The sequence below is a fragment of the Nyctereutes procyonoides genome, unplaced genomic scaffold (assembly GCF_905146905.1).
Source record: "Nyctereutes procyonoides isolate TBG_1078 unplaced genomic scaffold, NYPRO_anot_genome, whole genome shotgun sequence".
Taxonomy (NCBI): Eukaryota; Metazoa; Chordata; class Mammalia; order Carnivora; family Canidae; genus Nyctereutes; species Nyctereutes procyonoides.
Window position 1 is genome coordinate 13528640 of NW_026575035.1, and position 14690 is coordinate 13543329.

General features: G+C 39.4%; 1 protein-coding gene across 3 annotated transcripts in view; it reads right to left on the reverse strand.

Annotated features, from left to right (window-relative positions):
• The window catches only part of TRIM55 (tripartite motif containing 55), a 44638-nt gene that overhangs the window by 14358 nt on the left and 15590 nt on the right, over positions 1-14690 (reverse strand). The window contains exons 5-9 of one of the 3 annotated variants that reach the window (XM_055318246.1): positions 8982-9215; positions 8614-8636; positions 8386-8510; positions 6783-7033; positions 5113-5403 (exon numbers count right to left, since the gene is read on the reverse strand). In XM_055318246.1, coding sequence (XP_055174221.1) covers positions 5113-5403; positions 6783-7033; positions 8386-8510; positions 8614-8636; positions 8982-9215 — 924 coding nt within the window. The remainder of the gene's footprint in view (positions 1-5112; positions 5404-6782; positions 7034-8385; positions 8511-8613; positions 8637-8981; positions 9216-14690) is intronic. The other 2 variants (XM_055318247.1, XM_055318248.1) reach the window with 2 other exon arrangements.

Consider the following 14690-nt stretch of genomic DNA (forward strand, 5'->3'; position numbering starts at 1 on the left):
AAGTGTCTTTAGGTAGACTTTAGAGTTGAGCCATCATGGATTTTTTGGAGTTCATGGCATCAAAAGTGGCCATCATATCTGTGTAAATATTCAGCTGAAGGAAGAGATTTGGAAGAATTTGGGAAATGGACATTTATGGAAGAGCTTCAAGGCAAGACATATATTTTGAGAAATGCGTTGGACTATTTCACTGAGAACCTGTTACTACTGTCCCTAAGTGTGGCTTATGTCAGGCCTGAGTCTGTAACCCTCCCAATGAAAATTTCATCCTGAATCAATTATAAAATTCTTAGTATAAAGTTTTTCACTCTCCACTGTGTAAATAGATAGACCTTTTCTTTGAGTAGTTGCTTCATTATCCCAGTGAGAAAATGGAGGCTCAAAGAAAATAAATGCCCAGAGTCGGTGTAGAGAAGCAACAGGACAGGAACCTAAGTCCTTTTTACTGATTTCATGGATCCTTCCAGTGCCTAAGACTTAGTAGGATTTCTACCCAACTTATCTATTTTCAGGCTTGAAGAAGGGAATATGAAAAGGAGCTATCCTATTCTTTAAAAAAAAATAGATATGATATAGTAAAACTTTTTAGGTTCTCTTATAACCACAACTTCATACTCTGGTGACCACAACTTCATACTCTGGTGAAATATATGAATTCTGGTTCTTTATAGAGGCAGAAATTGCAGAGATTTTAATGTCAAAGTCCGTATCTCCAAAGCAACTGACTCCCATTAGGATGTGGAGCGGGGGATGGAAGGTCCTCTGACCGTGAGGCAGCTGCCATAGTCCAGCTCAAGTATCAGCCAGAGCAGCTGCCAACTTAATCCACCATATAGGAAGACATTTCTCTGGAAATCTCTGTTCCCTGAGCAGCTCTCATTAAACAGATTGGATAAATTCTTCCACACCAGGCCAGTAAACTTCATTAGGAAGGGAGGAAGGGGAATAGGGAAGGTCTTTCATTGTTGCTGCTCCCACGTCTGGAAAATCTGCCACATGTATTTCAATAAAATACTCAATTGTCCATAGGTGTGGGTGGTGGGAGTGGTCCTTGTCTCAACTCCCAGGTATAGTTTGCATGTAAGTTGTATAGGAAGAGAAAGGGCAAAGGAGGGAAGCAGACTGGGCCCAGAAACGGCCTCAATAAGACATGCCCAGGAGATGAGGCTCACAGAGACTGCTGTCCAAGGGCAGCTGATCTGCCCTCTTCCCACTTTATTATTGCCCTGTCCTCTAATATTGACTATGTCACTTTTTCAAATTAATTTAAAAGTTAACGTATGAAGTAGATCAAATGCTATTTTCCCCAAATTCTCTTTGCCTTGACTGAGCAAAACCAGCAGGTATGGCCTAGAAAAGTGGAAACTTAGAGGACAATTTTGCAGCTAAAGACCAGTTCATGTCCAGGGGTTTTCTGGGAGAAATAGGATGTTACAGGATTCAAAGTCTCTTGTCTATGGGATTCAGTTTTGCCACAAGGCTGAAGACAAAACTTGTTGAGAAATTTATTTATTTATTTATTTTCAAGAATGAAGGTGGGGAAGGCAACAAAGCTTCTCTGATCTAACAAAAAGCAGAATCCCAGTTCACCACTGGTGGAGACTACTGATGTCTGGTTTTTGCCGTGACTGGTTTCTAACTCATAATCTGCCTATGTAATTAGGTGAAGAGAGAAGGTACAGGAGAAAGTGGAGATTGTATGGAATCAGAAATCACAGGCAGCAAAGGCAAGGGCAGGTATCACTGTATAAATAGCTGTGAAGAAAGCACCTGGAAACAAAACATTTGCCTTCTTAAAAGTTTGAAGGTGACTTTAGTGAGTTCACAGATCAGTATATGAGCCTGAGATGCTTGAGATTCTAAGGCAACCTTATTCCCTAACATGTAGGAAAGAGAGGTAAGACCACCTGGAAATAAAGGAGAACTTCTGTATCACATCCTAAATGTCCAGGGAAAGACTAATGATAGAGTATGAAATTCCAATAAGCTAACTTTGCACTAGATAAATATTAATCTAGTGATTTGGGTTCTGAGGTGGTGAAAGTAAAGCAGGCCTGCAAAAAATTTACAGAGGCCAGGAATCTGATACTATGGTGAGGTCTCTATTGATCTGTCCATATTCTTTGCAATAGTGAATGCCAATCACCCTACTCCAATGCACTCCCATAGGCCTCACCCTTATCTTAGCAGACAGGCGTGTGAATGTCAGGGTAGGTGACATGGACTCAGTGGATGGCAGACAAGAAGCATGACTCTCCCCCTGCAGCCTCAGAGAAGCATTACAAGAATATCTGGCAACAAACCCCAAAACCTGAATTCTCAGAATGTAAACTGAACTCTTCAGACAATTATTCAGATCCACGGTTACTCAGGATATTCCCATAAAATATGGAGTTCTCTCTCTCTCTCCCATTTGCCCCACTGAGCCCATGGCCAATACTTCTGCCCACTGCTCTTCACCACAAATAATAAGCAGACTATAAGGACACTAGGAACATTCTAGGGTACACAGGTTTCTGGCTGACTATTAGACATTGGGGGAGAATCCTACTCACACATAGTTACAGACATGACAGGGACCCATGGAGATCCTACTGTCATTGCTGAACAGACAGCTAATGAGGCAGAAAGGAACTATGATGGGAGCTTCCAGAAGAGTCAATGTCAACTCATGAAAAAGTCAATGAGCCAGAAATAGCTGAGGCCTTTCAGCACCAGTCACCCTGAATTGCTTCTGAGGTACAGGCATAGGGAGCTGGGCCTCAGGTTCAGCAGGGTCATTTACTCAAATGGACATGAGGTTTAAATCTTTAGATATTATTAAACTGATAATCTTCAAAGGGCTATTTAGGGACTAAGATGCCAGTTCCTAAACAAATCTTATAACAGTATTTAAGAAAAGGCTTGGCTATGAGAAAGGTGTCTCAAAAATAAAGGCTGTTGCCTTTATGACTTTTCTTTGGTTCTTATTCATTATGTCTGGTTAGATGAACATTGATCTTCCTGCTTTTTATTTATTCAGATCTCACCTGGCTACAATCTCCTTGATGTTGCTGCACCGATACCTTTCTCTCAGAGATCTTCTCTCTCAGGAAAGACTATAGAGTCTGATGGACTCAAAGAGAACTGAGAAGTCACCTGGCCCACCTGCCCACCAGTGCAAGAATTGCCTGGGTATCTTTCACAGGAGTCATCTGGCCACATCCTGGGTCCCTCTGGCGTAAGCAAATGAAATGTACCTACTTAATCTAGGAAAACCCTATATATTCCTGAACTAGTCCTTTGCTGGTCCTCCCTCTACATTAAGAGCACTGAATCCTCACAGCATTACTGACACATTTTGAAACTGGCCTCCCCTAATGGCCGTTTTAGAGGGTCCACTCTTCCTGGATTACTGAATAATTGCCCACTGAGTCACTGTTCTGAGTCAGGATTCCCCTCCATGCAGGATTAGATAATGGAGCAATTCTCCTCAGGAAGGCACCTTGAGGTGATTGCATCATAGGGAGCTTGAAGCCATGAATATTATCTAGAACTTGGTTCTTTTTAAATGGCTGAACCTCAAAGTTGAGTAGAAATTTATCTCTGAGCCTACAGAGTAGGAACATTATGAAAGAAACTACATGAGATGTTAGTTAAGGGAAAAGAAAATATTTCCTACCCATTAAAGTAAAAATCAAGCACTGAATCTGACGCCAGATGTAGTGAAGTATAAGAAAAGCCAAAAGTGCTAGGCAGATTGCTAACTCCTGTGAGAAAACAAGAAGAAAACTTCACTGATATTATCACAAATAATATTTATCATATTATCATTTAGATGGATTTTGCGTTTTGGTTTGGAGCCCTGTGAAATGCTCCTATTATGGGGTATTTATTGCACCACTGTTTTCAAAAAACAGCTCCTCCAGACTCAACTTCCACTAAATATGTAAGAAATCCAATTAACTTTCCAGAAATAAAAGTTCCTGTAAATTTTCTAGAAAACTTTACACTATATTTTTTAACCTAAAAACTACCTCAAAATGTTTCCTCACATTATTTTTGTCATTTTTCACTTGTGAAAATAAGTATATGACACAAAAGCATGTTACTTTCAGTTTTCCAAAAATAACTTCCGTTTATTACCTCATGAAATTAAGGTTCACTTGAGCAGATACAGTCAAGACAATAAGTAATTTTCTGATTTTTGAAAAATGTATTTGTTGTTTGTAATCACCTGGTGACCCAGGAGCACGGAACCAGGGAATATTTCTTTGACATTCCTTGTCTGGACACCACTCGTATCCACACATCATTTAAGAATGTTCATAGGTATGGAGTAACCATGAGCATTCTTCCTTGTGAAGAAATGATAGAATATTTCTTCTATGGAATCTTTGAGCCATGCAAACATCTAACCCATTGTGGGAAAAAGATATGGCCTTCAAAGTACATTATAAAAAGGAAAAAAAGTATTAAGTGGCCCTTAAAAAAAATCCCAGTGTAGGAAAACCTGTGTTTTTCTGCTCCCAGCAGCACATGTTTAGGAAGAGCTGGTTTAATCAAGCCAAGACTATCTTTTTCTAGCCATAGCCAGCACACTCCCAGAATCCATGAATCAATCAAAGGTTATTGTCCAGAGCAGACTTAGAACTCAATTCAAATGTGTTCCTTCAGGGTTGCTGGGATTGACACAGAAGCAGGTGATTAGTCTTTGGAAGCCCAAGGAGGACACAAAAACGGCTAAGCAAGGGCAAGTGGCCTTTGCAAGGGGGAGCCTGGGGCAGCAGCCAGTCACCGCAGACAAAGCAGCTTTCAACTGCATGCTTCAGGGCCAGGCTTGCTGGTACCCCTCCCCTGGGAAGCCAGGTGTGAGGTCACCACATATGGGTAGCGTGAAGTCCATGTGTTTCCTTTTTTTGTTTTCCCAGCCTTAAAAAGAAAAAAAAACAAAAAACAAAAAACAAAAAAAACAAAACCCAGCCCAAATTGCGGGATGAGTTGTTTTCTGTGTTTTTTTCCCAAGCCATGGTTCCTTTCTGCCCCTTTGGAAGCCCTTCTTTGTTGCTGTGGTCCCAGCAGGACGCTAGGTGGCACGGGGGAGCATTCAGACACAAGAGCATCAACACTAACCTGAGAAGTAGCTGCAGGTGAACTAGTTTCCTTACCACTCACTGCTGCCCTCTCACTGGCTGCAGCTTCCGGCACTTCTGCCTTCTGCACATTCGAATCCTCAGAACCAGGAGGAGGCCCTATGTGTCCCAGACCTTGGCTCCCTGGGGTGGAAGGTGGGTTGGTGGTGGTTTTCCGGGTTTGGCCTTTATACCAACTAGGGTAAAACAAGGGATCCGCAGTGTCCGTTGCTGCAGGGACTGGAGTTTCAGACTCTGTGGTCTGCTGAGAGCCAGTGGGCACCACCTCCCCCTTAATCGGGACAGATACATTCAAAAGTAAAAAAAAGAAGAAGAAGAAGAAGAGGAAGAAGAAGAAGAAAAAGCAGTCGGTTTTAGTTCCCTTTGGGTTTGAAAACTGAGCTCTCTGTGCACTGCCTGATTTAGCATGTGGTTTAGCGCATCCCACCCCTCTGCAGGCAGTAAGGGAGGGTCAGCGCTGCCAGCGCCCCTCCATCTGGGAACCTTCATGTGCCCCCTCTTCTCTGCTGGGCTTGTCCCTCACTAGATGGTAGCCTGGGCAGACAGACAGCAGATGCCTAAAATGAAAGTTTGCTTCTAAAACATCTGATAGAGCAAAAAGGTCAAACTCTTGGCCACAATTACTTTTTTTGACATTCTAAATGGGCTCCCCAAACCTCTTTTCTAAAATCCCAAATTGATCTTATTGATCAAATCCAATTCTCATTTGGTTAGCACAGCTCGAACCCAGCGCAATCGGTACACCCAGAATGTCAAGATTCTAGGAACCATAAATAGTATTTCAGCCTGGTTTCCTATGGAGACTGAGCATAGAATATAATTCTCTAATTCAGGGTTTCCCCTCTGAGGTTTTGTTTCTACAGGTAATTGCATCCACTTTGAGAGCAGGTGCCAAACCAGGGCTGGTTTTTGGTGAAGCTACATTGCCCACAAAGTCCACAGGTGGAGACCTCTGCCGAAGTTGTCATGAAATCAGCACAAAGGCATGAAAACTGGGCGGTGACATCTCAAAAACTAAGAACCAGCCAGTCAGATACAGGATTTGGGATGGGTTACCTCCTAAGAAATTTGTAAAATCATTAAACATAATCTCATCAGATGACAGATACACAGAAAACTAGATGTTATTTGTCCACTCCACGAAAGATATAGTTATATGTCAATGACAGGGACATAAACTAGCATGACTTTTATATTTACTTTCTTTATCATCTACAGAAAATTAAGATTCTGAAGGTGTGGTCATTTTTATTTCTCACCTTAGATTATTTCCTACCCTCTACCCCATAGCTGTATTCAGAGAAGACCCAATCTTCATGACATTGGCAATCTAAGAACTAACATGTTACACACATACCCATCTCCCCTACATGCAATTTTTCCAAAGATTGCCTCAGGGTTGAGGGTGCTCTTGGTGGGAAAATTGTGTGAAACTTGGTCTCATCAACTGGTTATAACAACTCTAAACCCATTGAATAACCTAGAGGACTTTTCCCTCTGACATTGTGACTGCTCTGAATTCTTTTTGTCTTTCACATACAAACTTCTGGGCTACAGCTACCTTTTTCTTAAGGTAGAATAAATTGTTTAGGCTATTCAGCAAGGAGACACACCTGTGTGTCTTGTAGGACAGAATCGGTGAATAGTTACCTGTGTCACGGGGGCCTCTGCAACAGGTGGCAGGGCTGGAGGTGGTTCTGGAGAGGAAACCAGAAGTGCCCCTGGGGCAGCCTGGAGCTCTGAGGCCAGCTGAGAGGGCTCCAAGGCTTTCTCCGGACTTTCATCTTCTCCTGATGACTCTGTTCGAACATTTTCTTCCACTTCTCCCTCTTCCCCTTCTCCTTCTCCTCCTCCTCCTTCTCCTTCTCCTTCTTCCCCTTCTACTTCTTCATCTTCCTCTTCTGGTAAGATAATGTGTTTTTTAAATCATTATAATTACCACTGCAGCTATGAAATCAATTAATAGCCAGTACTTACAGCCCAGATTAAGGTCAGGGCTAGGAAAATCTTCTCCATCAGACACTGGACTATGACCCAAGTATGCCATGCTGGGGCTTGTGCTTCTAGTTAAATGTGGACAGAAGAAATGTGAAGATGGGCCCAATCACCATCATCTTCCTTGTTCCCCTCCCCAATACAAAGTGCAGTCCTTACTATTACCATGCACCATGCACCTGACCACTGCCATCATCCCCCCCACCCCCCGCCCCCACAGCCTGGCCACATTTACACCATACCCTGTCACATCTGCAAGCTCCTGGAACGTTGGGACTGGGACTGTCACTTACTTATCTCTGTCGAATTAAGTGGAAATGCAACTTTCTTCCCTATCTCAGAAAACATACAAAACCCTTGACTTGTTTTAATATCTTACCTCCTCTATCCAGTGAATGCTGACTTTTGCCACAGTTAATACTATCACTCTTTTCCTAACACATTGATCTTAATAGTCCCTCAGGCAATATTAAGGAGAGACAATATTAAGGAATTTTTTAATAAGATTCATCCTGAAGATTTGCTTCTAAACTTACTTCTGTACACACTGATACAACTTCATAGCATTATTAATGGTGTAGCCAAGGAGCCTTGTCATCTAGATGGGCTAGGATGAATCAAGACAATCAAAGTTTTGGTCAGCTCCAAGGTTATTTTTCTCTTTTCAATTATTTCATGAGGACAGATTTCCAGGAGGGTGATCTCTGGACCAAATGGTAGGGATACATTTATAACTCATGAAACACAGCTGGTCACATAGAGCCAGTTTTGTTTCCAGGTGTGACTTATTCTGTGACTCATTACTATTCTTGCCCTCTAAAGTCTGATTAAGTGGATGTGCTACAATGTCTATCCAAATGTCTTCCACGTTTTATTTTTATCTCATCTTTAAACTTGCACTTGACACTTCACATCATTATGGTTAACACCCTGTGTAGGGTTGATGTTAAGACATCACCATCACCATCAGTTATTAAGTATTTCACTACTCAGAGTCAAATGCCCAATAATGGCATTATAATAATAGGTGTTGTGCTGTGCAAAGCTAAATAAATACTGTCAATCAACTATACGAATTTGTAATGAAATAGAGTTTCTTTTTTTTTTTTGAAATAGAGTTTCACATTGGATTATGATCCTTGTATAATTGTCAGCATCCATTCTGGAGATGATTCTGAATCCCCCTTTCTTCTGCTGAACCCATCTGCAGCTTTCACACACCTGCAACTTTGGCCAAATGGTCACAAGAAAAACAAACCTCTGTAAAAATCAATTTCGCGTATTACTTTTTCTTCTCTATTGAGGTTGACTGTGAAGTGGTTCATGTTCTCATAACCATGTTCTATTTTCTCCATCTGAAATGCCTTCGATGCTTCAGAAATTCTGCAACAAAGACAAGTCACCACTTTCTGTCACTGTTTAATGTTTGATAGCCTTGGGTAAAAATGAAAAGTATGCATTTTTCCATAAAATGAAAATTACTTACTTTTGTAACAGGGTTTTGGCATTCTGTGAAAGCAAACAAAAGACAGGCCTACTTAAATTCTTTTCATCAAAGACTTAATTCTTTCCTCTGCTGACTCGGAAAATCTCAGAGCTTAGTTTCTAAATGCCGTGAATAACTGCTGTTTTATACTAGAACCCTCTTATATTTAAGTGATGTCATGGTCCCTTGAATATATGCTTATGAAGTTGTTTAAACAGATGGAGATATGAACACAAAATAACCTTATATTTTACTTGGTAAAATAAATCAAAATGAGATGTACATAAAATTACAAAAATATGATGACAACTACTTTTCCAGCACCCACCTTCTTGGTTAGTTCTATTAGGTACCAAAAGGATACTTACCTGCAGAAACACTGCCATTTCTGGCTCATCCATGAACTGGATTCCTGATTCAACCAACTTTGACACATTTTCCAAATGATCAGAATACTTTTTGATCAGAGCACGGACATGTTCCAGTTTCTCCTCTTGGGTTCGGGTAATGACTTGGGTCATCTCATTTTTCCTCTCCTCCAGGATGCCATACAGGTAATCAAACTTCTCACAAAGTTCCTGCTTCTGTTTTCTGCAGCATTCCTGTTAGTTGGGTTAGCTCATTTTAGAAAGTGTTTGAAAGAGTGTCTATTTGGAGAAATCGCCTGGACGTTTAAGGAGATAAGAAAATTTACTTATATAGGGTATTTTTTTTCCTTGAAGCTGTCCCTTGGACATAGATTCCTATTGTGTTGATGCTTTGAAGACCTTATTTTAATATTTTTTAAAATGTTTTATTTATTTATTCATGAGAGACACAGAGAGAGAGGCAGAGACACAGAGGGAGAGGCAGGCTCTTCGCACAGAGCACGATGTGGGATTCGGTCCCGATGTGAGATCATGCCCTGAGCCAAAGGCAGAAGCTCAACCACTGAGCCACCCAGGCGTCCTGAAGATCTCATTTTTATCAAATGTGATACTCATACAATCCAAAGTCAACTGAATTTGCTAAATGGATCAATGATTTTTCACTATGTTCTTTATAAAATGGAGAATTTCATAGAAATTAGGAACAAGTTTTTAAAAATTTTTGTGTTGGTTAGACAGCTTATGGGTTAATATTGTGCCTTAGTGTGAGTGTGAGTATATGTGTGTGAGTGTAAGTATGTGTGTATGTGTAAGGAAAACACCATGATACTTCCTGGTTTGTATCCTTCAGTCTCTCTCTACTCCACCTGCACTGATCCTGTCCCAGTTTCAGTCCTCCCATGGCAATTCTAAGGCTTCCCATTGGCCTCTGCATCTGGGATTTACTTCAAGCAAACTCATACACTATAGCTGAATTCATTTTCCTGGAGTACATTTTCCTGGAGTACAGTACTTTCTCTCTGACTATTCATTGCCCAAAGAATAATATTTAAGCTTCATAACTGACTTTACAGCTTCTCCATAATCTGGTACCAGCCTTCCTTCATAATATTGTACTATTCTTCATCACATACCCCATGTCCAGCAAAAACAAATCACTCACTCTCTTTGCTCATCATTTCCCCTCTATTTAGGATGTTCCTTCCTTACTCACAGTTGCAAACTCTAAGTAATCTTAAATACATTGTTGGAACACCACCTTCTCTCATAAGATGTTTTTTGATCTCTATGACTGAATGCCATTTTTTCATTCTTCTGAAATCCCATAATAGTTATCACCAATGACATGCACCTGTATCCGCCTGGTTCTCTATTCATCCAATATCGTCTAAGATGGGGAAATACTGAATCTAGTCTTTGATTCCCCGAGAGAAAGCCTGCATGGAAAGTCAGCCTTGTGCATTTGCATTGTGTGGCTGAAGCATCTCCAGCATCATCTAGCTCCCTTCTCTGAGTCCATGTTTAAATCATAATTAGCTTTTGGTTTGCCTGGCTATTGGCCTTTTGGTATCTCAAGCTCCAGTAAGCTTGGTATATCTCCTTGGACCTGACCATCTCTGGGTCCGTGACCTTCACAGCTGAGAACAGACTTTGAGACACAATGATGCAATGTAGCTTTCCTGCCTGGTGGGGGCTTCTTAGGAATCCAGCCAATTTATCTGACATTTCCAACCTTTGTGACCCTTCTTACATGTTCTTTCATTTTAGTAAACACTGGTCTCTTAGATGTCAAGTATCACTTTCATCCTTTACATGAGTTCGTTAAATATCTAAAGTATAGTCTCTTTAAGGATAGAATCTGGGTCCGCCTAGGACATACACCACTTTGGACAACAGATGTTCAGTGTACATATTTGAACATGTTTTTTAAAACTGCATTTCATTTTCCTCCAATTTCTCTACTATTTTTAGAGTAAGGGGGAAATAGGGTAACCTAAACCAAATTGTTGGTTATGAAGATACTCCACAAATGTGCAGGAAATACACACACCTTACTTCGCTGCCTCCTTTGGAACACAGTCAATCCTTATCATATTTTCTGACCAATAACAATGCATGAAGGACATCCAATGATTTAACCATTTTAGTAATAATTACTAGTTAATGCTGTCATGTAGCCATCCATTCATTCATTTAGCAATCAACTCCTAAATGTGTCATTTGTGTCAAGCACTATGCAAGGCTCTGGGGACCCAACAATGAACTAAAACATAATTCCTGTTCTCAAGGAGCTCAGGTTCACCAAGAGAGAAGGACTATGGATCAATAACATAACAGCAACCTGGTAAGCTGAATAATTCAAATATGTTAGAGATTTATACCAGATTTTATAGAAGCATGCTGGCAGGGGACATTCAAGGGGAACAGGGAGGGGTGGATGGCTCAGGAAAAGCTTCTTATGAAGTGGTGCCCAACTCTGGCCATAAAGGAAGAGCAGGAGCAGAGGAGTTGTGAGGATGGGATTAAAATCCATGGAGCCTTGACAGTTGTCAGAGTAATAGGACAAGGGCCCACAAAGCATGTCCAGATGTGGAAATCACTGGGCTCGCCAAATTTGCATCCATTTCCAGCCCTTTACCTTGAGATTTGGACTATTATGAGACCTCAGAACTGAAGCCTGTTAGTAGCTTCCCAATCAAACTTTCTTTCACTTTAATGCTTTCTGTTCTAAGCTCAAAGGCAACCTTGTGCCCAATGCATTCCTGAAATATGCCTCTTTGATGTTCAGAAGCTCTACTGTTTACTGCAAACATAAGGATTTGTAGCTTATTTTTCTAAAAGGAATTATGCACTTGAAACATATATAATGAATATTGATATATGATACTGGTAGAATATTTTTGTTTCTCAAAAGTTTTCTTCTATATGATTTAGTATGTGTGAGAATATTCAAGTTCACAAAACCCAAATTATTTATAATGAGACTGATGTAAAATCATGTGTAATGGCTAGTGTTTTATTTAGTGGTTTAAATGAAATAACCATTTTATTTTTACATTATTTTTCAGTTCCAAGTATTATTTTATTTTCATTCTGGTTTTCTAATGATTTGTACTATATTAATTTTAATGAAATTACTATCATTTTAATAGCAACTATTAATTACTTACTTACAGTGTAGGAAATGCTACCCCAGAGTATATGTTAGATTATTATTATTATATGACTACATACTGAATAAAGCACTTATAACATCACCTGACACATTATAGGTACTACATCAGTGCTATTAAATTTAGATCCAATTTTCCTTAATTTGAATTATTCAGTTGTGGAATTTTGAAGTTGCATGAATATCAGAAGTAATCTGCTCCAAATAGATCATTTCACTCATGTGGAAACTTAAGCCCAGCAGAGTTAAATCACTTTCTCAGGCCATTCTGCCATTTATTTTTGGTGCCTGGCCTAGAGCCAAGGGCTTTGTACTCTTGGGTCAAAACTATTCCTACTATATACCCTACTATGAAATACTTGAAAGTAACTTGAAAAAAATTTTATGTGAACTACTGTAAACTGAACTTATGTCTTTAACAAATCAACTCTGCAGCAAGTAGGTTTTTAAAGAAACCTCAAATTGTTTCAGAATTATATTCATTAGTTCATTCTTCAGCAAAATTCACTAATTACTATGTATTAGGCATTACAAGATCTAAAAACCTGCCAGAATTTTTCAGTGTTCATGAGAAGGGTAGAAAAATTATTGTATTTTCTAATTTCTAATACAAAAAACCCTTCACTTCTTTTTTCTCTTCCTAGTGTGCCTTTAGTATAATCCTATGCAAAGTATGGTAAGAGTCAGACAAATCTGTTTCTAAAATAGGAAAAATATGCTTCTTTCTTGAAATTATGAAACTAGTACTTACAGACTTTTAGAAATGAACTTAAGATGTTCAGGTTAACCTAATGTCAGATTCAAATGAGAAATACTCATTTGAAGAAATTAAATTTCTTCTATTTTTTTTCATGCCCTCTGAGGTAGAAGCAATACCTGAGAGACTAAGGTGGGCACCCTTCTGTCCTTCTGGACTGCAAGACCTTCAAAGTGCTATGAAAGTCAGTTAACAACAAACACCTCAGCTTATCGACTCACCCTCTGAGGTAATTAGGGAATAGGTATATGCCATGAAAGAAAAATATTCTGTTAGAGGCCAGCTCACTAGTGATAGTGATTACTCTGAATTTCAGTACCTACTGTGCCTTTATAAATGTGGACCTGAAATGCTTTCAAGAGTGACTTTCTAGTAACCTGAAAAATGGAATGGGAAAAATGTGGACTACCGCATTATCAAAATGTCTGCAGGTAGCACACTTTAAAGGATGAATGTTACCTGCAAAAGCATGATAGCAACCATCTTTATCTCTTCTCTGCAAAAACTTCCTCACCTCAAAGATTTCTTTTTGCTTTTAAGATTCTTTTTCACTTATTTCAGTTAAAAGCTTGGTAAAAAAAAAAAGAAAGAAAGAAAGAAAAAGAAAAGGCTTCAGTAAAAGTTCTTGGCTGTGTACCTTCCCCCTACCCCACTTCTCTGAATACTAATTGAATCGAGATATATACCTCTTGACCTTCAAAGTTTATCTTTTAAAAATATTCTCCATTTTCTTTCTTTTGATATCTGCAGTCCCTGTGTCCTGTGTGTGTACACCTGTGCACCTGTGTGAGTGCATTTAGCAACTGAATAACTTCCATCATAAATGCACTACGTATGTGCCTCTAAGCATATTCTGATGCATAGCCTCCACTGCAAGGTGACCTACCTCCTGGGTCTGCCAGGACAGTTATATATATTGGCTTCTTAGAAGAACCAAATAAAAGTTGTCTGTAGTCCTTGAATAAAAATAAGATTCATCCCATCTCTGAGGTGAGCCCAGTATGGATGCAATATACCAAAAATGGGTGATTTTATAAAGGGAAAACTATGCTGTCCATATTCAAATGGTAAAATGATGACAGGTGGAATATCTGTTTCTAACCAATGTCATAGTATCTGGCTAAAAAGAAAAAAATCAAGTAATCATTTGGTCATTTCCTTAGAAGTGAGTAGGTAGCCTTTAATATTTCTCTAAAACCCATTGTTTAGCTGTTGCTTTGGTAGGAATGTTAAAACTGACACACTTTAATTTTTAACCTCATTTATATTCCAGTGGCGATAGATACAATTTATGCAGCTGCAAAGAGAAGCATTTCATGGGGAAAAAAAATCAACAATAGACAATCTTTTACTAAAGAGTATATAGCCCACCACTCAAAGTACCATCATTCCATTGTTTCTAATGACTGGATTTTCAGTGGCTTACCTTTTCCCCAGAGACTTATTATTCTCTGAAATGATCTTGTCATTTATTGGTTTTATTGTCTAACTTCCCTACCAGAACAAAACCTTTCTGAGAACAGGAACCTTTTCTATTTAGTTCATCACCACTTCCCGCATTATGTGTGCAGAGTATGGCATGGAGTGTACACACGAGAACGATAGTCTGAATGATTGAGTGAATGAATGAAATATGACTTGTATCTAAGAATATTCAGTCCTCAAAAGTTTCTATGTTCCCATAAAATAGATATGTCAGTAGATACTCCAAGCCTCTGCTTCATTCAGTACTCAAAAGAGAACACTAAAGAACAACTATGCAACTGTAGGGAAGCCACTT